Source organism: Brachyhypopomus gauderio, chromosome 17 (genome assembly GCF_052324685.1).
Source record: "Brachyhypopomus gauderio isolate BG-103 chromosome 17, BGAUD_0.2, whole genome shotgun sequence".
Lineage (NCBI taxonomy): Eukaryota > Metazoa > Chordata > Actinopteri > Gymnotiformes > Hypopomidae > Brachyhypopomus > Brachyhypopomus gauderio.
Window position 1 is genome coordinate 3,534,586 of NC_135227.1, and position 23,544 is coordinate 3,558,129.

Here is a 23,544-nt window from a genome sequence, read left to right on the forward strand (position 1 = left end):
CTGCTACGAGTAGAATCAACATTAGCAAAAATTGGTTGTTTGATAAAACAGCCCATTAATCTGTAATCTGTATATAATCCGCTTGCAGATATTTCTAACTCTTAGCGATTCAAAATACTTTCATATTTTGATATATCAAATGGCTACTCTACCCATAGAGTCTTATTTCCCATTGACTAATGCAATCCACAAAAATCCAGTCAGGAACAGGAAAATGGTGACCATTGTAATGATTTAAAGAGAATCTGCAGACAAACGTATGATCAATTCTTTATGTTCTTATTATGTAATGTACTTTGAATCTCCTTTGGGTATGTTGTACAAATAAATGACTTCAGTCAATCAGTGTAGTGTAAATGCAAACAGAGCTCTAACAGTACTAGAGTACTATATAAGCTTGGTTTCGGTTACTCCCTGTCGCATGGGGACATAACTTTTACAACCATTATGTTTTTGTTTCTTATGGTCGTGATGATTTACACGCAGAAATTTCAGCCCAGACTCGTTTAATTCATAAAATGAGACAGCAACCGTAACGTCTGCCCCCTGGTGGCAGAAATACCGCATTGCAGCTCCAGCCACTTTCATTAGGCCAGAAGTTGTTGGTTTGTGGGCTTTTGCGCGTATGTCAAAGCATGAGAAATCTGATTTGGCAGTTGACTTAACGGGAGCTTTGTTTAGAGAGGAAACAGCATCGCAGTTCCCGGAAACATTTCCAAATCACTGAAAGAGAACTATGAACGGACGTTGTGTAGTCATTTTAAATACTCAAGTCACTTGTTGTAAATTAAAATACTCGAATAATTTTGCTGAATGATTCATGGTACCTGATACTCAAAGATAACGAACAGAACAATACGTATGTGTACTGTTTAAGTCTACACCACTGTGAAATACAACATTGTCTTTTATTATTGTATTATATTGATAAATGTCTTCTGATAAAAACCCAAAACAAAAAAAGGAACCAAACAAAGCAAAATACAACGAACGAAAATTAATGTCAATAAAAAAGTATATACAAAAGAATGAACATATTTATCCAATCTGTATGGTCTTCAGTACTCTACACAGCCGAATTAGACGCGGTACAGGATAGTCACATATGCAGCACTTGCGTTACATTTCTTTTCAGCAGTTCACTTCCGAGGACATTACGGTGACGGAGCAAAGCACTCCTGGTCAGTGCGTTTGAAGGCTGTCTAACTCAGTTCCCTAAACACAATACCCTGGAAATAATGGCATAGGTCCTATATATATTTTCTATCTGAACACTGGGCTGAATAATAGTCACGGCTACAGTACAGTGACCTAAGGCAGGAGCTCCACGCCGTCGTCCAGTTTGACAAAACATCGATGTTTACAGACAACAGTACGCCGAACATCACGAGCACACACACACACACCTCTTTTCCTATACTTTCCAGTAAATTCTACATTTTTTGTGTTAAATCAAAATCAATCTAATACTCTTCTCATTTGGATAAAATAGCAAAGGTTCCCCTTAATTTCCATTATGTCATGATTTAATGAACTGGAAATAAACGAGCGCACACACTTTCCTTTGCTTTGTAATGCCTTTTAAAGTGATTGTGCGGGCATGTCATTCCTGATGAAACTGGCATATGTTCAACCCTTCAGCAGAGGAAACAAGAGGCACCCCAGACACAAACTTTCAAATTTCAAGTAATCACAGAATAAACAAAACAAGCCAACAAACCTGTTTAAAGTATCAACCTGCAGCACAGCTTGGTTACATTTAATTTGCAACCAGTCACCAAACGTAAGTAAACAGAAATACTCGCATTTGTTCTGGAAGGTCATATAATCAAAGCAGGAGTGAAGCGGTACGTGATGCTGAGATAGTTACAGGGGAGCCGTTTCCTGAACTCTGACCTCTGACCAAGGACGGATTAAGGATAGTCTGGGCCCCTGGGCAAAGAGTTGCACAGGACCCCCCCCCCCCCCCCCCCCCCCCCCCCCCCCCCCCCCCCCCCATCACTCCATCCACCTCGCCTGCCTCAGCCAGCATCTTCTTCGTAAAGAAGAAGGACGGTGGTCTGAGGCCTTGCATAGATTACCGAGGGCTCAGTTCCCTCTTGGTAGGCTACTCCTACTAGTCCTACTCCTACTAGTCCTACTCCTACTACTCCTACCCGCTTCCTCTAGTGCCGTCGGCACTGGAGCAGCTGAGTTCATTCTTAATACGAGCCAGTTTGGAGAATGAACGCTCCCCTTCACAATTTGTGATAGGCACAGTCAAAAAAAGTCTACGTGCTATGTAGACATTTGGAAAGGTTGACTGTAAATGGACTCCATTGTACTTTCCCGACATGTTACTTGCATTATCATATGACTGGCCCCTACAGTTGGATAAGTCTAAGCCCAGATTCTCCACCATAGCAACGACACACTCTGCCAAACTGTCCCCACTATGGTTTGCAATAGGCTCAAAAGCTAGAAAACGCTCAACTACATGTCCGTCATTATTAACAAACCTGAAAATAAAAGTAAGTTGGTCCACATGAGCAAGGTCTGGAGTGGAGTCAACTATAACAGAGAAGTATTTTGATTCTTTGATCTCATTAACAATTGCCTGCTTTGTTCTCTGTCCCATCAAATGGATCCAATTCTTCACACACTGTTGATGATAAGTAGGACACAGAACCTTTTCCCTTACCTCCAAACCTTTGGAGGTGCTCAGCTAGGAATGGGTCAAATTTGGCTAAGAGTTCTATGATGCCCAAAAAATTACCATTGTGGGCTGATCCTAATAGCTCATCATCTCCCCTGAAAGCAAGTCCCCTCTCCCCCAAAAACTGGATGACTGCAACAGCTCTTTTCAAAACTTCCCGCCAGTATTGTCTTTCTGTGTCAATTTGTTTGACAATATCAGAATCAATTGTTGCTGTGCCTCTGGAGCGATTATATAATGCTACAATCACAAAATTGTAGTACCAGATACAATATGTAATAAAAAAGGCTGACCTATAACTATTTAGCTATAAATTGTTGTTATTGTAAATGTATTGTATGTATGTACTATTATAAAGCGTACACTTCTACTATTATCAATACTGTAATATGCAAATAACAATAAACTTTAAAAAAAGCTGTGAGTTGCTAGTTAGCAACGTTACACTAGCCTTGAAAAAGGCTGTGAACCTTTCAAAGTTTAATATAGTAAATATAGTAATGTAATATTATATCATGTAATATAATATATAAGCCTTTGAAAAGACTATGAAAAGAATGTAACAGAATATATGCAATATAGCATAGTATAATATAATATAAAAACATTTATATATATTATAAAATAATATAATGCAGTATAAAGGTTAATGAGCCTTTAAAAAGGCTGTTGGTTGCTGATCTGGTAATAGCAAGTTAAAAGTTGTAGTAAAAGCACAGAGCAAGTTTGCAAGCTGAACTGTCTGAATGTGAGGAGTTTTGACACTGGCAGAGGGTTTTATATAGATCTTGCATATTCGCTTGAAGTTCTCGCAACACCTGATTGGCTCAGCCCCATCTTGATCTTGCATATTCACTTGGAAGTTCTCGCACACCTGATTGGCTCCAGAGCCGTATAGAGAGAGAGTCGCGACAACGGAAGTTCAAAACGCTTGATGGTCACCGTGATTCACGGAGGCTTCAGATAGTTCCAGGAAGTTCAATTTGAGCGCATAAACACAGAGGGACAGAACTGCGATTTGAGATTATTGTGAACATAAACCAACTTTAGGCTAATTTTAGAGCACATTGCTGTTTAATGCTTTGATTGTTTTAAAATTGTTATATAATACGTTCATTTATATATTAGAGGACAGGAAGGGGTGAGAAATTCAGATGAGATTAATTTCTAACATTCATGGTAATTTCTGTAATCCCATGGATTGGTGACCTAAGTAATCTAAATGACTAATGTACATTTCTGACAGAAGGAAAATTTTCTTTGACTTCATTGTGCAGAAATATGCTTTAAAAGGGTACATTAAAACACATTACATTTACATCCAGACAGTATATGACATTAAAATAGATAGATAAATTATATATATATATATATATCTTGTCTTTTTAATACACACTTATTTACAGCAATTAATTCATTAAATAAATCTCTAATAATCTCAAATATGAATATCATGTCAAGCAGTTTTTCTGGGTCCTTTCCTCCGTGTTGTTTGTGTAGTGTCCACCATGGTTTGCTGTGTTGCATGGGGATGCTCCAATCGAGCAAAAATGTATGGTTTCCCCACTGATACTGAGAGGAGAAAAAAATGGTTGTCTCAACTAAGCAGGAGCAATCTTACCCTCACTAAAGATTACAACAGCAAATATATATGTGAGGTAATCATCAAACACTGCATTTGCACTTTTCACAATAAACACACTATTGGAAAGCTTAATGCCCGATTTATTAAAATACAGAATAGTGAACAAAAAAAAATCTAAGACTCCAGACAGACTCGGGTGCAGGGTGAGGGTGCTATCTAGTTGCAGGCTCCATTGAATCCCCTATGGTTCTTTGGCTTAAAGAGAGAGAGGAGAAAAATACAGGAGAAAATGATTATTATGAGTATTGATGTGATATGAATTTGAACTTGTTGCACATCCTTGGTTGTTTTTTATACGTGTAATGAGTGTATACGTATCCAGTAAGTGTTCTCTAATACTGTGTATTCACCCACTATGGAATATGTATATGGGTAGACAAAACTGAGTTGTCATGTGTGAGGAGTAAACTCACATCACTCTGCAGGCACATTTTGAGGCAGACCAGTTCATCAAAATCAAACAGGGCAAGACTAGGCTGAGAGCAGATGCTGTTCTCACCATTTTTGTGCATCGCCCCGCACTCAGAAAGAGGAACCCCCCTGCACTACGATGCACCACTGGACCTGTAAAGACAGGGCCCATAGCTGCTGATCACAGCTATAGTGTTGACACAGGTATAATAAGTATGAACTCCTAATAATTATATTATTTCTTTAAGTGATAGAATATTTAAAACTTAATCACACTAAATAGTATACGTCTTTTATATCCAGCAGTTTCAAAAACTGAGGAAATACGTTAATAAAATAAAATAAAAATAAATAAAACGAAATAAAAAGGAAAATAAAATAAATAAAAGGATAAATAAATAAAATTAAAGGAAATAAAACGTTAGTTGGTACTCCAAAATGGATATCCTCATTTCACCTCCTCGACCCAACACACTCTACAATCACACTCAAATGTTATATTTAACCAATACTTATAGCTACCCCGCAAAAACATCGCGTTTAGGTGAAATGGCATTAAGAGAGGAATTTACAATTAATAGGCTGTCGGTCGTTAATGTGAAATCTCGCTAAGCGTATTCGCGTTGTCTTAGCATAGATTTAGTTCCCTAAATCTGCTTATTAAGAGGTGGATAATTCACTAAAATTCTTTAATTCACATTTTAATGCACATGCTAATTTGATTCTGATGTCCTTATAATACACAATCTGATTTTTTAAGCGTACTAACCTGTAAAAGTGTATCACAGATGGTCCACTGCTCCAGTTTGACTGCGCTGCTCGTATTTGCTGCTAACTTCCGGGAACTATTGACAGGCTCCACGATCCGCCATTGCTGTAAAAAACTGGTCCATTGGAGTGAACGGAGTTGACGCGACTCTCTCTCTATAGGGCTCTGATTGGCTCAGCCCCCGTGGGAATTTAGGGCAATGTAACAATTTTTCACCACTGAGTGAGAGGGTCGGGGAGGGGTAGGGTCCGTGTACTTCTCGGCCAACGGATTTTCGTTTAGGAATCAGAAAGCGAAAGACGGAAAACGCCTCGTTTCCCCTCTTTCGTTTTAAAATTATAAAACATAAAACAAAAAACGAGCCATTTCCCGATTTTTGTTTTCTGAAAAAAATTAAAAAAATGGATTTTAAAAATCCTGCGTGGAAATCTGATTTCTCATTTTGTGGTGAGTTTTTATTTTTTTTTTGTATCTTGACCCGGAAATGATCGGACTCTCGCGGCACTTTTGAAACATTTGTCATGAAACATTTGACAGTTTCGTGCCAGTAGAGGGCGTGCTGCAGTTTCCGTCGTTGTCAGGTGTATTTTGGATATAGGTGGGATGGAAATGGGCAGTTATATCCTTTTTCGAGAAAGCGGACGTGTTACACTTAAGGAAGATGACATGTCTGTGGACAAGATATGCAGGATTTTTCAGGTGCCGTAACTGTTCAACTTGTAACTGATATATTTACATATAAGAATATTTATTTTAGCTTTATGGAGCCTTGGTTAGCTTAATGGCATGTGATCCAGTTAATGCTAATGTTAGCTAAAAGTAACTTTGTGGTACGTTTAAGCACTTAAAGTACATTGAAATATGATTTAGAATTTAATGTTTCCAATATTATTTTGTCCAGATGTTTATGTTCTAAATAACATAAAATCTGTGAATAATTAGCACTTAATAATTTAATTATTTTTCCAAATTAAACAGGTTACTTGCAGTAGTCTGTACATTACAGATGATGCAAACACTGCAATATTTCCAGAGCCAGCAGGACATTTTTCCATCCTAAATCTTTCACACCTCAGTCATTATGAGGTCCATGGAGATCCAGTTCTTAGTCCACTTCCTGCAAGTAGATCCCTACCCACTCCTGGTATTCCATTTGCCTTCATGCACCGACCCTCACCTTCTGCTCTGACTGACACACCACGGCCTTCAGCTGGAATGCCACGAGCAAGCAACCAGTTTCCAGCAAGATCTTTCCAAAGGTTAGCTGTTAAATATTTAACTTGTCTTTAGTAGTAAAATCTCTCTACATCCATATTTTTCATTATCTAATTCCTCCACAGGTCTATCCATATTGCCACAATAGTAAATGATAAGCTCAGCACTTCCAGAACAGTCATAATTCGCTTTTTGGAAGCTGAAGCAAATGTGGAAGGAATAACACAGAAGGTGAAGGATGCCTTGGGCTGTGAGGAGGTGATTACCCTGACAGACAGCCAAGGAAATGAAATAGTGGACTCGGAGGGCACAAGAAGTAAGCTAAGTGATCAAAAACTTGCTTCTTACATTTTACCATTAAAGTTATTAAATATAGAAAATACATTGTCTTCTCCTAAGGTTCCCATTACTGGAAACAGAACTCCAGAAAAGTCTATGCAATCTCTGAGGATGACTTTGTGGAGTTCCAGAATGGAAGAACAGCTAAAGCAAGGTAATGTATGTAAAGTCAAACTCATTCTCTACACAAGGGCAAACAGTATAAGTAAGTTTACCTGGCAAATATTTTTTAAAAGAAAACCTGAAGGCCTCATAGGCAGATATAAGAAAAATATTCATACATTTGGTGATTTCACTATTTTCCGTCGTTCTACATTTAAGTCGAAGGGCCGACGACAGTATGAGCATACAAGGGGTCATTGGCAAAATTGACCAACTAAAGCAAGCTGCTCAGAGCCTCCAAGATATCACCTCAGCAATAAACCAGCTGTCTGTATGCATTACATATTTCAGCAAATATAAATGGTGTTTAATTTTCTTATTTTACATTTAAAGTAACTGGCACATATTTTTCTGTATCAATTTCTTTTTTTTAAAACCTTGTAGGTCTAATGGAGGAACCCATGTTTTCCACATGCTGTTGAGTCTCTAGTTGGATGCCGAACATGTGTGGAGCAGTGGTTAACTGCAGATCACTGTCTGAAATGCAGAGCTGAAGATTTTGATCGTAGAGTACACCAGGTTAAGGGTCTCCATGCTGTTCTCTCTCTCCTCAAAGAAATATAAATGTGGAATTCATGTACAATTGTTTGAATAGAAATGGGCATTTGTCACTGCAAAGCTGAAGAGTGTGCAGAGCCAACATCACACCAATTTAATTGACCATGTTTTCCTACAAAGGAACCTTTTATAAAATCAGCTTGGGTGGTGTTGGCATATATATTAACCTGCAACCTCTGCAGCTTATCAGTAACGCGTTTCCTCATCCTGTTTGATGGGTGGTTTTCTCTGTAATCACAATCTTGTTTACTTGGTTGTCCTTAGGTTTCAAGCACAGTTTGATGTTTATAACATGGTTTGGGAGTTGAACAGTAGTTGGTAACTGCGGTTTACCACTTCATTATGTAATTATTAATGTTACATTGATATGTTACATTGTTTAAATGATATACGAGCTTGGGTGTTACACAAAAGTAGAATTAAAAAAAAGAATTTGAGAATTGCAAGTTCTTCTTTATTGCCAACAATCAGAAACAAGATTGTTTCAAGCAATTATTTGAACTGTTATAAATTGAAACAGCTTGTAGTTTTCTCTGCAATAACATTTTTTTATGGAGAAGTTTACTCATTTCTTCATTGAATGCCACTAATGGATCACACACAACGTCTGGTGATGTCAATAAGAAACCTAACAGCATCTTTAAAGGGTCCATAGTTATGATGAACCACATGTTGGTACAGTGAAAACAAGTCAAAATGAGAACCAAACTCCATTTCAGTCCACTGTTTGGCTTCTTCGGAGAGGAAAGGCTCCAGTCCAAAAACGGAATCTCTCTTCAAGGCTGATCCCACCTCCCGCTGATACAAGTCAGCTGCAGCAGCACCATTAGGCAGAAGGTCCTCAGGAAGTTTTGCAGGACACCCCCCTTTAGCCAGCTCATTTGGTATTCCTTTTCCTGCATGACACAAGTGTGTTTTAAGGGTTTACAAATAAATGAGTTAAAATTTACTTGTTATAATAAAGTGAACATAACTAACATTCACACCATTTACAAATCTATTTATGAATTTATCTTATTACTTTAGTGTTCCTTCAAAGGGGTGATTGTGTTCATTGATCAGATTTACAGTTGTGATCAAATTTATTCAACCCCCAATGCTGCGAAGGGTTTTATGGAATTCAGTGCACATTTGTAATTGTGTTCATAATGAAATCTTACAAGGACTTGTTAAAGAACTAAATGCAACTAAGATAGCATCAATTTTTTTTGTCATAAAGTATTAAATTGCCTTTTTGTGATTTCTTCATTGACACAATTATTCAACCCCTTTACGACTACCACTCCTAAGAACAGAGGTTCATTCCAGTGTTTTCCATCAGGTATTGAAAACATCTGTGGATGTCAACGAGCAGCAATCAAGCATGATAAGCACCAATTAGGCAGATTTAAAAGGACTGTAATACTCAGCTCCTTCTAGACATCTACTGGTGTGTTTCCAAGCATGGTGAAGGCAAGAGAATGGTCCCAGAAGACAAGAGAAGAGGTTATTGCTCTTCACAAGAATGGCAATGGATATAAAAAGATTGCGAAGTTGTTAAATATTCCAAGAGACACTATCGGAAGTATCATTCGCAAGTTCAAGTTAAAGGGCACAGTGGAAACGTTACCTGGTCGTGGCAGAAAGAAGATCCTGACCGCGACTGCTGTGCGCTACCTGAAGCGTAATGTGGAGAAAAATCCCCGCGTGACTGCTAAGGAACTGAAAAAAGACCTGTCAGATGTGGGCACTGAAGTTTCAGCTCAGACAATAAGGCGCGCACTGCATAACGAAGACCTCCATGCCAGAACGCCCAGACGCACCCCCTTGCTGACTCCAAAGAACAAGAAAAGTCGACTGCAGTATGCCAAAAGTCATGTGGACAAGCCACAAAGGTTTTGGAACAGTGTACTGTGGTCAGATGAAACTAAATTAGAACTGTTTGGGACAATGGACCAGCGCTATGTTTGGAGAAGGAAGAACCAGGCTTATGAACAAAAGAACACCTTGCCTACTGTGAAGCATGGCGGGGGGTCAATTATGCTTTGGGGCTGTTTTGCTTCTAATGGTACAGGAAAGCTTCAACGTGTGCAGGGTACCATGAATTCCCTTCAGTACCAGGAGATCTTGGAGGAAAATGTGATGGAGTCAGTCACAAACCTGCGGCTTGGGAGACGTTGGACCTTCCAACAGGACAATGATCCGAAGCACACATCCAAGTCCACTAGAGCATGGTTGAACATGAAAGGCTGGAACATTCTAGAGTGGCCATCGCAATCACCAGACTTAAATCCAATTGAGAACCTCTGGTGGGACCTAAAGAAGGCAGTTGCAGTGCGCAAGCCTAAGAATGTGACTGAACTGGAGGCTTTTGCCCATGAAGAATGGGCTAAGATACCCATAGGTCGCTGCAAGACACTTGTGTCAAGCTATGCTTCACGCTTGAAAGCTGTCATAACTGGAAAAGGATGTTATACTAAGTACTAAAAAATAATGTCACTAGGGGGTTGAATAAAACTGATAATGATGTGAGCACAGTAAAGACATTTGTGGTTATTCCATCATAAATATTATGTTATGTTTGTCTAATTTATAAGTGCCTCTTTGATATAATTGTAAATAAGATGACTGAAATGATCAAAATCAATGTCAAACTGGCCAAAACACTTTATTTCAGTGGGGGTTGAATAAATTTGATCACAACTGTAGATATACTCAATAATAAGGAAATCTACACAAAATAGCAAGATATCCAAATAATTCAGGACAAATCGAGGTATATTATTGTGATGGGGTCAGAGACTTGACCCATCACCTGGACTGTGTGTATGTATATGTATGGGTATGCAGATTAATAGCTCACCGGATGTCCTATGTTCTCAGGGGGGGGAGGACCGTCTTCCAGGGCTTCCCTGGTGCTGGCCGGTAGAGCCCACGGTCGGCAGTAGAGGGGGGGAGACGGGCCCTACTGATCCTGTAGGAGGAGGACAAGGGAAAGACAGGAAATCATAACCATGCAGGATGTGATTAACAAACAATGGTGTATTATCATGTTCATGTGTATTGCATAGATGTTCCAACAGGCGGCACGGGTGGTCCCGCTCCAAGATGTTGGTTCAGTCTAACAAGGTTGGGGGCGGGGCTACTCGTTTAAAAGGCCGAACAGAAGCTCTATCGAGGGACGACCTTCCTGGAGGGGTAGCGAGTGTGCCCCGACATGTCGCCAGAGCCATTTATTGCACGAGGTTTTACTATTGTTTTATCTGATCCGAGGGACTATGTTCACGTCTGTTGCACTGATTAAAATCTGGGTGAAGTTTACTTCGGAGTCCGGCCTGATCTTTTCGGGGAGAACCCTGGTCTCTCAGAGTGTGAACCGTGGAGTCGCGCCTACCCCAAGGCACATCCCCACAAATGGTGGCAGCGGAGAAGTCTTGTAAGTTTGTAGAAGTAAGGCGCAGGAGACGGCTTGTACAAGTAACAAATTCAAGACAACCCCGTTATTGAAAGGATGGCTCCAAAGAGACCCCCGTCGTGCACAGCACAGACCAAAGTGACCCAAGGACGGAGGAGGACGATATGTCGAGTCGACAAGTGGAGATAACGCCAAGCGACTCGGGCAAAGACATTGAGCACGTATGCAGTATGCTACAAAGTTTTATCACGGAGCAGAGGGCTAAAGATGAGCACATGCGAAGTGAAACAGCAAAAAATGAACAACGGTGGCGCACAATGCAGCATCAGTTCAATTTAATACAAGAAGAAGTGCAAAGAAGGCACACGGAAAGTGGACATGAAGCCGGGGAAAGTGGTGAGTTGTATGAAGCGACACAGTCCCAAATTCTCCGGAGTTCTTACACAGCCGGTGGAGGACGGAAAGGCGTTTCAGAATTCCCGCACCAGCATCAACCCTGCACGAGCGCGATATGGCCAACTCCTAGAATGCCAATGCTCAAAGATACTGACGATATAGAACATTTTATGACGACGTTCGAGCGGATGGCTCAGGTAGCTAAATGGCCGATAGGAAGCTGGGCCATACACCTAGTCCCACTGTTAGACGGCAAAGCCCGAGCAGCCTACGTCGCCATGGACGCCGACGACACAGGCGACTATAGTAAAATCAAACAGGCAATCCTACAGAAGTACGAGATAAACAAGGAGACCTACCGCCAAAGGTTTAGAGATTGTACGGTCCAGGATGACGAAACTCCGAGGGAACTATTCACCAGGCTTAAGTCGCTATATGAAAAGTGGATGATGCCAAATGAAAAAACTAAAGGAGAGATCGGAGAAACGATTATCTTGGAACAATACCTGAGCATGGTGAGTCCCGAGTTAAGACGCTGGATTGTCGAGAGAAGCCCATCGTCGGCCGAAGAGGCGGTGGAAATGGCGGAAGCATTCGCGGCGGCGAGACTGGCCGACGGAGAGTTCAAGTTGGGGAATCCCAACAAACAACATTACCGCGTTGAGCCAGGTAGGCCTGAAGGTATGGCTAGGGGTGGTCCAAATGGGCAAAATAGTAAGGCTGCCGCGCAAAGGCATTGGCGTGATACTAATAGGAAACCAGAGAGGGATAGAAACGCGATTGTAAACCGTGCGGACAGAGTTTTTAAATGTTTCAATTGCAACCAACTCGGACGTAAGATAAACGTATGCCCGTTATTGCAGAGTTCAGCTCTGTTGTGTTATTCCCCTAGAAGAGAGCATAGCTTTAAACCGGTAGCGGATACGAAGGAGAGTCTGGTGGATGTAAAAATAAACAACAAAACGGTTAAAGCCCTGATAGATACAGGCGCTAGTCAGACATTAGTTTCGGCGAAATGTGTGCCAAACCTTCACGTAAAACGAGAGCTTAAGCTCAGAGTGAAATGTATACATGGGGAGGAACAAACCTACCCGACAGCGGCGGTTGACATTGAAATAAGTGGGCAAATGTACCGATTGAATGTCGGCATCCTAGATCAAATTCCGTATACTGTGGTTCTGGGGAGAGACTTACCAATTTTGATAGACTTATTAACATCGAGTCAAAAAACGGCAGAAGCGTTTGTGGTTACCAGAAGCCAAGCAAAACAAAATGAGGCAGATAATATTAAGTTAATGCAGGAAGTGCCATTTAATATAGTTCCTAAAATTAAGAAGTCTCGCAGGGAACGAAGATATGATAAAGTGAAGGGCACAGTCGTTTCAGAACCGTTAACAGTTCCAGAAACTAATGCAGGAGAACTACCAGGGAATATAAGGGAACTTCAAATGCAAGATGTGTCTCTTAAACCCCTATATTTGAAATGTAATCAGGGGAACACTCTGGGTAAGAACGAGCTCCAGTTTAAATTGAGAGATAACATTTTGTACAGAGTAAAGGGTGAGGTGGAGCAGTTGGTGGTACCCACATGCATGAGACAAACAGTGCTTAAAATGGCACATTCTGAGCCATGGGCAGGCCACTTAGGACAGGCTAAGACACTGTCTAGAATTGCAAGCCGGTTTTTTTGGCCTAGGGTACATTTGGATGTGGCAGAGTGGTGTAGAACATGTCTCCACGTGAACCGTGGAGTCGCGCCTACCCCAAGGCACATCCCCACAATTATAAATTGAAACTACCCCATCTATTGAAAATTTCAGTTAGTAGTGAATATACAGATATGCAAATAAGCTACACATTCATAAGTGCAAGTCATATGGAAATTTACTATAGAGTGGTAAACTAAATTTAAATTGCTTCGTTAACAAAATATTCTTGTAACAGAACCAGTAAAAAGGAATGAATCCTACCTGGGATCCTGTGTGCATTCCATGCCCCTACAACATTAGTGATACCAATCCTGGCTATCTGGCATGTCAAGTTTGACACACAGTACTTGGATGTGCTGTCCTCCATGTCCAGTTCCTCCATGTCCACCAGCTGTACCAAAGCTGTCTTCAGAGGATAGTTGACTCGGGCATTTACCTCTGACCACATTCTCTCAATCACATGGTTCTGTGCATATTTTAAAACAGCATGATGAGGCTTGTTCTCATCTGAAATACACTAGTTTATAAAAGAAAGTTAATTAAAAAAAAGTAAATATTTAAATATTGTTACCCTTGTAGAAGGTGTCTGAATGTAGGGCTGCCTCTGACAGTTGTATCTGTATTCTGCCAGCCTTTCCTGGATGAACAGTGCCAGGTAAAACTCCTTCCCACAGTCAACTCTGACCTGATCCCACAGTCCACAGGAAAGCAGAGCAGATCTGAAAATAAAACACGCAAACTTATTTAAAAGGTTTATAACAAGCACCCCAGCTACTCCTAAAGTAACGATAAAAAAAGTATTTAGTTAAAACTGGACAGAACAATAACAGACTGAGGGATAAATGAATACTAGTAGCACAAGTCAGGTTATTTTACCTGTACACATCCTCGTAAATGATGTTGTTTTTTTACCGGCATGGTGGAATGACCGACAATCTTCTTGCTGAAACCATCAATAGCCATGACATGGGTCACTCCAAACATAACAAGTTTTTCATTTTGATCTAAGTGGAGCTTATGACCCATGTATTCTGCATTGTAGGGTATGGGGTTCAGATTTCGGGCACCCTAAAATAAAACAATAAACGCTCAATATATTTGCAAGATTAGATTCTCAACACCAGTGCTCTACTGGAAAACTGGTATTTAACATTACTTGCTGTCTTGCCGCATGATAAGGTTGATAAATACTTCTCAACACTTTGCCCACTCTGCCTTCAGAAGCTTTAATGCCTTTTGCAGAAAGATATCCAGTCATCATTTTTCGACCAAAAGATGATCCAGTCTAGAAGGGGGGGGGGGGGGGGGGGGGGGGGGGTCACAGGTCACTACATGCTTGGAGAAAAAAAATTAGAAGCTTGTTATGTTTGCAATCTCCAACATAGTCACTTAAAAAAAGGTTTCAGCACAGAAGCTGACAGTTTATCCATAGAGGCACTAAATAGGGAAGTGTACTGGTAAAAATGACTTTACATTTCCAGTGGAATGTGTGGAGAAGCAAGATTGTTAATACTTATCATGATAATAATTAGAGGTGTCAATTCCAGGTTCATAGATTAAAAGTCCTCACCAGGATTTTGCTCAAGCTTGCTAGATTTTCTAATTAGCAATCCAGATCAAATTAGTGGAATCAACACAATCCAGGAAGCCTGAGGAAAATCCTGGTGAGGACTTTTAATCTATGAACCTGGAATTGACACCTCTAATAATAATGTGACTAGCAAAATATATTATTTGGATAAATTATGTGTATAGTCCTTCCATAAATTTTTATCCACGTATCCAGTTCAACGTGGCAGGTGGGTTACAGCCTGGACAGGTCATCTCGCAGGGCTAACAGTGGAATTAAATGGGCCACTCAATTAAATCTGCAAATTGTAGCATGTCTGGCTTCCATTAGCTTGTAGTCAGCTTTTTAGCTATATTAATGTAGCCATTGCATATTTCACAAAAAACATTAATCATAAAAAATATAACAATGAAAAGCTTACCTCAGCAATACCTTCAGCGACCTCCACTTCAAGCTGGCTGTCTGAACAGAATACCAGCATACCATCTCCCCACATTCCTCTCAGAAAAACCCCGTCTTGTTCCAAAGTGGGTGCATAACATTGATGCGATATCCCTACAGCACTTGCCATTTATTCTGCTTTCTGCAATAAAATCTGCATATTCCTGCAAAGACATGTCTTCTTAGATGTATGTGTGAATCATGGCTCTGAATCAAATCAAACGTAGCGCCAATGTCTGTGGGTGCCGTGAGAGTTCCGATCATTTCCGGGTCAAGATACAAAAAATAAATAAAAAACTCATGAGAAATCAGATTTCCACGCCGGATTTTTAAAATCGATTTTTAAATTTTAATCAGAAAACAAAAATCGGGAAATGGCTCGTTTTCCGTTCTCTGTTTTATAATTTTGAAACGAAAGACGGGAAACGAGGCATTTTCCGTCTTTCGCTTTCTGATTCCTAAACGAAAATCCGTTGGCCACGAAGTACACGGACCGGGTAGCCACTATCTACTACAAAAATGCTGTTTTGTGTGTGTGTGTGTGTGTGAGAGAGAGAGAGGCATGGAGAGGGAGACAGGGGAAAGGTTTTGAGTATATTAAAAATGCTGTGTTAATGATATTAAATCAAGTTTAATTATTGTCAAGACACCTTCACACTGCATTGAAACATGTCAAGTGTTGGAAAAAAGAAATTTAAAGGTGAATAACTTAATGTTTAAACTTAATGTTTTCCTGAAAGGCTATGGAAGAGCAGAAGTGAGAAGGCCTCAATGGCCTTGAGGAGAATAGAATGGGCCTATTCAGTGTAAGCTGCAACACAAGCAGTTTGAGATAAGGAGATGGACGGCTAGAGAGGAGCAGGGGGGGCTCTAAGGAAGAGTAGCAAAGGTGGGGGCAGATATTGAAACTTAGAGATGAGGTATGAAAGGGAGGACATCGCCCAGCACGAGGACTTTTTGCTTGGACGCTGCTGAGATCCACTTGGGTTAGGTAGACTTCTAGGCAACTAGCACCAGTGCACTGGAGAGTTTGTACCACGTATACTTTGACTATATTGTATTCAATTATATTCCATATAAATTAATCTAAAAGAACTTTTGGTGTTAAGACTTTGCTTGGGTAATTCAGTCAAAACCAATCGGTTCATCGGGGCAGTGTTGGGGCCTATCTGGGTCAAGAAAAAAATATCCCAACAAATGGTAACAGAGGATGGTTTTGACTGGAGTCGAATTCTGCAATTAGGACTAGAGAGGAGGTCAATCCGTCCGTGAGGTGACTGAACTAAGCCGCGCGGCCTGTTAAAAAGGTAAGGAGCCATTCTCTCCTATTGACTGATATATCATAGGCGAAATTAAAGTTCAGTCACTGAATGGTCGAGGCGAAATACTCTGTAAATTTAGTATTGAAATTGTATACGTGTTACAAATTCGATATATAGACAGGAGGATTGCCCTACGACTCATAAAGTCTTAGGAGGACGCCCTGTAAACTGCAGTAAATTTGGCAGGTAGCCTGATTATTCTTGAAACAATCGGAGGACGCGCCAGTTTATTATTTTAATTAAGGCAGGTAGCCTGGAATTCTGTGAATTCCGGAGGACGCGCCAGTTTATTATTTTAATTAAGGCAGGTAGCTTGGAATTCTGTGAATTCCGGAGGACGCGCCAGTTTATTATTTTAATTAAGGCAGGTAGCCTGGAATTCTGTGAATTCCGGAGGACACGCCAGTTTGTTGTTTTAATTAAGGCAGGTAGCCTGGAATCCTGTGGATTCCGGAGGACGCGCCATTTTGATTATTGGGGGCCCCGTGTGTTTTGTTAAAATTCCGTGTGTGTGTGTGTGTGTGTGTGTGTGTGTGTGTGTGTGTGTGTGTGTGTGTGTGTGTGTGTGTGTGAGAGAATCTGCAGTGTTCGGTTGATTCCCATGTATTGTGTGGTTTTATGCTGACTAAAGGCCTATATAAATTGTTGTTAAACAACGATGTAATAAACATTATGAGTCTTGTTTTCAGAGACTTTTTGATCTGGTGAAATATATGAGCTTCAGAGAAGGAGGACTTAGAACCTGGTAAATCACATGAGCCTTGAGAAAGAGGTGTTCTATAAATTAGGACCACACCCATGAGCCTCAGTTTGAGGACTTAGAATAATAAATAAAAGCCTCTTTCCAGGGACTTAAAATCTAGATAAAATCTATGAGCCTCTTATGCGAGGACATTTGAACCCCTGAGTAAATTGCATGAGCCCCCAAGAAAGACGTTCATCATTGTGTACACAAGCACAAGAGAAACATTTCATAAGAGGTTAAAGAGTAAAACAAAAATTATTGCATTATTTTCATGCATGAAATTATAATTTGGTTTGTGACACTCTAGATGTACGATTTAAGTGCTGGAAGTGAAACTCACGCGAGCTTTGTTGAGCTGGAGTTGTTTGGAATGTGGAGATATTAACTTGTGTCTGTCCGCCCTTGGGGTGTGCGCTGGCGAATTAAAGCGCTTGCGAACACGACGATAAAGTGATAAAGTTTACTGAATTGATTCTGGGGTATTAAAGCGCTAGTGAGTATAACGAAAAAGTGATAAAATTTACTGAATCGAATTGAAGCAAACGTGAATTGGGTGTAGTTTGAAAAATTGGAGTTACATCATGGATAATATTAAAGGTTTGGAGGATTATTTGGTTGATACTATGGAGAAGCGCGCTGTGCCGAAAGTGAGATCGGACACAGTGGTGTATGTTAAAAGGTGTTTTGAGAAAATGCGATCCGAAGGGTTGTGGCCAGACCCGGACGATCGCGGTATGTATAAGGTGGATTGGGAACATATTGAGAAGCACTGGGTTACACAAATCAATAAAGAGAAAAATTAGATTAGAAACTAGAGAAGTTTTGAGTTTTGACAAAATAGAAGTGTAAAAACCAACTGGAAAAAGCAGAAACTTATGTCATATGTAAGAACATTCAGAAAAATTTATCTAAACACTAACTCCAAAGAAAAGTCTGAGACCAAAAAGGTAGACTTTCCTCGGCCCCATCCCTAGATAGAAAAAAACGTGCAATCGCAGTGCTCATCAGTGTCCGCGTGTAGCGCCGATGGCGCCTTTGTGGGAGAGAGATTAATAGTAGTGTTTGTGTGTAGTGGGTTTGATAGACGTGCGTGTGAGAAAGATGTATGCATGTTTGTGTGCGTGTCTGTGTGAGTGAGTATCGGAGAAAGATGTACAATATGCATGTGTGTGTGGAGTAGGTATGAGAGAGATGTATGCATGTGCGAGTGTGTGCGTGGGGGACTGAGACACTCAATGTCTCACTGACTGGAGAATCCTTGTTCAAGGCGAGAACATTGTTTTATCATGAACTGGTCGATTTTGAGGTATTATGCTATTTTGATTCTGTAACATGAATTATTTCAAACTGTTGGAAAGAAAATATCCAAATTAATTAATTTAATTTAGGCGATTAATTTAGGTGTTTATTTATCTAAACTTTGTCTGGATGCGCCTGTAGATTTTTTCTAAATTCATGAAAAGTTAGCATCATTACGGAGCATGAACAACCTCGTGGGTATCGTTGTAAAGCTCTCTTTCTCGTGAACAAGAATAACTGATTCAAATATGGTCATTTCCTTTTCTATCAGCAACCAATCGTGAAAGAAAAGAGGGTGATTTAAACGCAAGCCTGACATCTCGTTGGCAGGTGTCGATTTCTGAGAACGTGATTGGTTCAGATGGGTCACGTGGTCACATGCACTTACATTTCCTGGTTTAGCTTTACAGTATCTTTATAATATAAAACGCCGAAAGTATTACTTTTAACAGAATCACAGAAAAGACAAAAACTGTCACTTGTGAGAAGATGTAAGGGAAAACTTGCAAAAACCAATTAGATAATGAAATGCTTTCACGCAGTGCATCGATGCGTAAGCTGTCCATAAGAAATAAGTAGACTTTAGATAGCGGGGCGGACCGATGCGCAGCACAGCAAAGCGCGTTTGAACTAATTAGTGGATTAATTTGTCCTAATTGTGTAGGTACAGGGTTTAAAATTAATATCAGACCACGGGTTTTGCAGCAGTTTGAATTTAGAGTGAAGTCTGTGTGAAAGAGATGGACGCCGCAAAACTATATACATCAATGCGTCTTCAAGGTGTAACTAGGGAAGATGTGGCATTTGAAGTGAACGTGTGAATGATGCTCTTAGCACATGAGTTAGGGTTGGGACATGCAGGTTTACAAAAATAATACAGGTATGGGACAGGGTTGAGATCAGTGACTGTTGAGATAGAGACAAGAAGCTGATCCACAGACTAATAAAGTGCCCTGACTTTCAATTTGTTGTCAGTTTTACTTTTACACTACAGATTTTTATTTAGTGGCAGAATGGACAAAACATTAAGTTTAATACAAATTACGAATAAGAGTGAATGAATACAATGTTTTTTGAATAAAAGTTTTAAACACATACCTATTTTATGTTATGTAAAAGTAAAAAATAAATGCACCCATTAAACCTGAGGAGATGAACAGGTAGTGATATCCTATACATTTAATTGTATTGTCAAATGCAGGGTTGAGGCAGCAACAGGTATGGCCATTTCTACCTTTAGTGAATGTGATTCTGCCATGCTGACTAGTATGGTGAGGTTGTGGCTGCAGAGCACAATCTTACTGTCAATGTAATGAAGCTGATATGATCAGAGTATCAAAAGCAGAGGCCGTAACATCTGACATGTCCGCCAGCGTGAAACATAAATGCAATCCTGAGCACAGTGTGTGCGCTGTGTTTCCATTCTATTGAAGTTAAAATTAGTCATTACATAGTTCTGTTTTGCTGTTGTTTGTCTTTCTATCGTTGGGGATGATCTATATCACTGATAACTATATGATTAGATTTTGAGTAAGTAAACAATGGTTTCCAATACAAATCCATTAAATTTCAAAATGTATATCTTTATGTAGTTAGTATGTATATATGTAGTTTCACAGTGATTGCTATTGGATAAAATTTTTAACCTAGTCACCTGTAGAGTCTTGCCTTAAGTGTGATTTGGACCATCCAAACAAATAGTCGTAATTCGGGACCCATTTAACTTATCGCTTAACTGGAGAGTTTGTGTGAAAGAGGACAGCTTGCTGATGATTGATGTATTTTTGTGTGGTTTGACCCAATAGTGTCTGATTTATGTCAAGTTAAACACAAAAAAAGCCAATTCTGATTGAGAGAAATTAACATGGGAGCTAATGGGGCAGCTTTCTGTGTTTAGTGACAAACAAATGCTCATAACTTTAAAAATGATTGATCAAATTATTAGATATCTCTGCATGCCAGAAAGGACAGGTTTATCTGCCATTTAAAATTTAAATTGAGCTTCTAGGTGAATGTGTAAGGATTTTACAGCAGTTTATCCAGGAGAGTTTTGATCACTTTCGTGCCAGCACACTAAATGGCAGTTAATATTTGAATTTATGAACATTACACCATTCATTTTAATGGGGTTTTCTTATTTTTAAACTAAATTTGATTAAAATCTAAAACTATAATCGATTCCAAAAACAGATAGCACACCTGTCAGAGCCGAGACCTCAGAAACGCAGTTGGAACAGAGTGTACATTAAGCGGTTCAGGTTGAGTTAATTGAAGAGATTTGGAGAAGAAGAATAATAATAAGAAGTATGAGGAATAACAATATAGTGCTTTTCAAGCACTATAAATATATAACATTAGTAGTTAAAATTAGCCATACACTCCGAACCGTCAGAACACATACTTAAATGATGTTAGATCCATGCAGACACTATAACACAGTCTGTGTGTGAAGTACTGCTTGCACTGATTAGAACTAACTGTAACCATATTGAAGATATTTTTCTGCAAGACTGAAGTCTTCTGTGCAGTAGCAGAGTTAGCGATAATACTGATTATCCATTTCTATGCACCCAAGGTTGAATCCCAGGGAAACTGATAACTGCTCCTGGGAAGCAGCATCCTTAGTTTTTTTACACACTTTGACTAGAAAGAATCTGGACTGAGAGAGACAGTTCAGAGTTACTAAATGAAGTGTAAGCTTCACATAAAAATTCACATTTATAGTTCTATATTTTGTAACTCTCTTGCTATCAAATAAATAATGATTCATAAATTATAAGACCTCAACTTGCATGACATCAATTCCACAACAGTGGTATGTGATGTGGAGAAAGCCATAAGGCAAGAAGAAGATGAGTTAATGAAAGATGAGTTACTCAAGCTGTTAAAAGAGAAATAATTAAAAGCCCAAGAAGTCAGAGACAGTCAATACTGTCATTGACAAAGCCCACAACAGTATCTGAAATTATGTCCTTATTAGGCCTGACAGGCTACTGGCGTAGCTACATACCTAACTATAGTGATTTGGCTCACAGTCTTAGGAAACTAACAGTGTCTAAGGGTCTGGGTAACGGGAAAGTGGAGCTGGACTGGATGGTTGACGCAGAGCGGGATTTAATAACTTTGAAACAAGCACTTGCTAGCGCCACTGAATTAGCTGAACCAGATTACACTAAAACAATTAACCTTAATGTTTCTGTAAGAGACCATTTTGTTAATGATTGTCTCTTACAGTAAAAGGGGGAGGGTGAAGAAAGCAGGAAAATTTTATTTTTTCATAGTTCAAAGCTGGATCAACCAGTAATAGGAACAGGACCATGCACAGCATACATGGCAGGACTCACCACAGCAATAGAGAAAACAGCACACTTGGTAATGTCATCCACTAATAATCAGCACCAATCATGGAGTAATGGCGTTCATAAATTCACAAGCCTTCTCTTTATCAAGAGCACAACAGAATAAGATAAAAGCCATACTCACACAGCCACACATTACATACAATACTGAGTCAAAACTAGTGAATCTGACTGATAACATTGAAGTAGCAGAAGATAGGACATCACATGACTGTGCTGACGCCACAGAAAGACACAGTCAGCTCAGACCAGAACTGCACAAGGTCAGAATTACTAAACCAGGAGCATGGGAACTCTGTTCAGATGGGAGCTGTTGGAGACAAGGTAACGAACTGAAGGCCTCTTACGCTGTGGTACAAGCGTGTGGGGGAGAGTGGGAGGAGGTGGAATCAGGAGAGATTCCACAACCAGCCTCAGCTCAACTGGCAGAAATGGTCGCACTAAACCAAACTGGCCAAAGCATTTAGCGCAAAGGGGACATGGACTGGGTACAGGCACTAACACTAGTGCTGACTTCCATGAGAGCGACCCCATGGGAGAATACAATCTCCCCCCGCATCCCTGTCCCGATAGTAGTATTTAGACGCCACGCCATGTATGTAAATACACAAAAATTGCAAATACAGAGCTATTTTTGTAGTGCACTTTTTGTAATATACTTAATATTTCAAGATTTTAATTACTGTTATTACTTGTCACAGTTTTCGTTCTTTCGTTCATTTTCGTTAAGGATTATAACCTTGGTATTAACCACGATTGTTGTTAAATGTGGATGTTGTATAACATGTATCAGAGCTCTCGCCCAAAGGTTGAGCAGTGTTGTGATCGAGAAGGGGGACACGAAGAACCCACCGCCATATACCATGCCACTGGTGACGGCGGATGATGATGACCTATCATCCGAAGAAGACAATTCTGTGTGAAAAACTTGTTGTTTTTGATTAATTATGCTTGCTTTGTAGGTATTGGCAGCGTCTGCGACTGATGAAGAATGAAGACGCACCACATATTAGAGCACAACCAACAGTACATGAAAGCCAATCCACTAGTTTAAGAAGTAATATGCATGACACATGGGCACATTAATAGAACGGGTCGAGGTGATCTCCCACCGGGCGGGACCTGGGTCTCGTGGACAACGTCAAGTCACGAGACCGTGGGAGATGAAGGGGGGCATCTCCAAATAGTCTGAAAGGTCTCGGCCCACGACTGGGGAGTGATCCAGAACCCACAAATCACATAAAAGAACACATAGACGTTGTACTAACTGACATAGTCACACTATGAATGTATATACATTTAGGGATTTTTATGATTGTCTTTCTTTTAAGAAGTGCACTGGGCTAGATAAAATTTTGTATTAGACTAGAGTTAGACCAATGTTTTGGTCTAAAAGGGGGAATGTTGGAAAAAAGAAATTTAAAGGTGAATAACTTAATGTTTAAACTTAATGTTTTCCTGAAAGGCTATGGAAGAGCAGAAGTGAGAAGACCTCAGTGGCCTTGAGGAGAGTAG

The 23,544-nt window shown here is 40.0% G+C and overlaps 1 protein-coding gene, 1 long non-coding RNA gene and 1 pseudogene across 5 annotated transcripts; 1 reads left to right on the forward strand and 2 right to left on the reverse strand.

Moving 5' to 3' along the window:
- Positions 1-4,403: 4,403 nt before the first annotated feature.
- On the reverse strand, positions 4,404-5,784 carry LOC143480536 (uncharacterized). Of its 2 annotated transcripts, none has more exons than XR_013121845.1 (3): positions 5,521-5,784; positions 4,754-4,938; positions 4,404-4,535 (listed from the first exon to the last, which is right to left on the reverse strand). It is a non-coding gene; the product is annotated as an uncharacterized LOC143480536 (long non-coding RNA). The 2 variants fall into 2 exon arrangements; XR_013121846.1 differs by having other exon boundaries at positions 4,840-4,938; positions 5,521-5,780.
- Positions 5,785-5,921: 137 nt separating this feature from the next.
- Positions 5,922-8,736, forward strand: LOC143480535 (uncharacterized). 2 transcript variants are annotated; one of them, XM_076978284.1, is made up of 6 exons: positions 5,922-6,219; positions 6,499-6,779; positions 6,861-7,051; positions 7,135-7,228; positions 7,396-7,507; positions 7,621-8,736. In XM_076978284.1, the coding sequence occupies exons 1-6, from the start codon at positions 6,124-6,126 to the stop codon at positions 7,624-7,626; spliced, it is 780 nt and encodes a 259-aa protein (XP_076834399.1). In that variant the 5' UTR covers positions 5,922-6,123; the 3' UTR covers positions 7,627-8,736. The 2 variants fall into 2 exon arrangements, with proteins under 2 accessions (XP_076834399.1, XP_076834398.1); XM_076978283.1 differs by having other exon boundaries at positions 7,396-7,503; positions 7,621-8,735.
- On the reverse strand, positions 8,560-15,359 carry LOC143481139 (uncharacterized; annotated as a pseudogene). The gene is made up of 7 exons (XR_013121958.1): positions 15,285-15,359; positions 14,450-14,578; positions 14,170-14,361; positions 13,865-14,012; positions 13,555-13,759; positions 10,637-10,747; positions 8,560-8,690 (listed from the first exon to the last, which is right to left on the reverse strand). The product of XR_013121958.1 is annotated as an uncharacterized LOC143481139 (transcript).
- Between the last annotated feature and the right edge of the window lie 8,185 nt (positions 15,360-23,544).

Coding starts and splice junctions, on each gene's coding strand:
- LOC143480535 (XM_076978283.1), top strand. CDS start 6,124: ATGGAAATGGGCAGTTATATCCTTTTTCGAGAAAGCGGACGTGTTACA. Junction 7,052..7,134: donor GGACTCGGAGGGCACAAGAA/GTAAGCTAAGTG, acceptor TCTTCTCCTAAG/GTTCCCATTACTGGAAACAG. Junction 7,229..7,395: donor GGAAGAACAGCTAAAGCAAG/GTAATGTATGTA, acceptor TCTACATTTAAG/TCGAAGGGCCGACGACAGTA.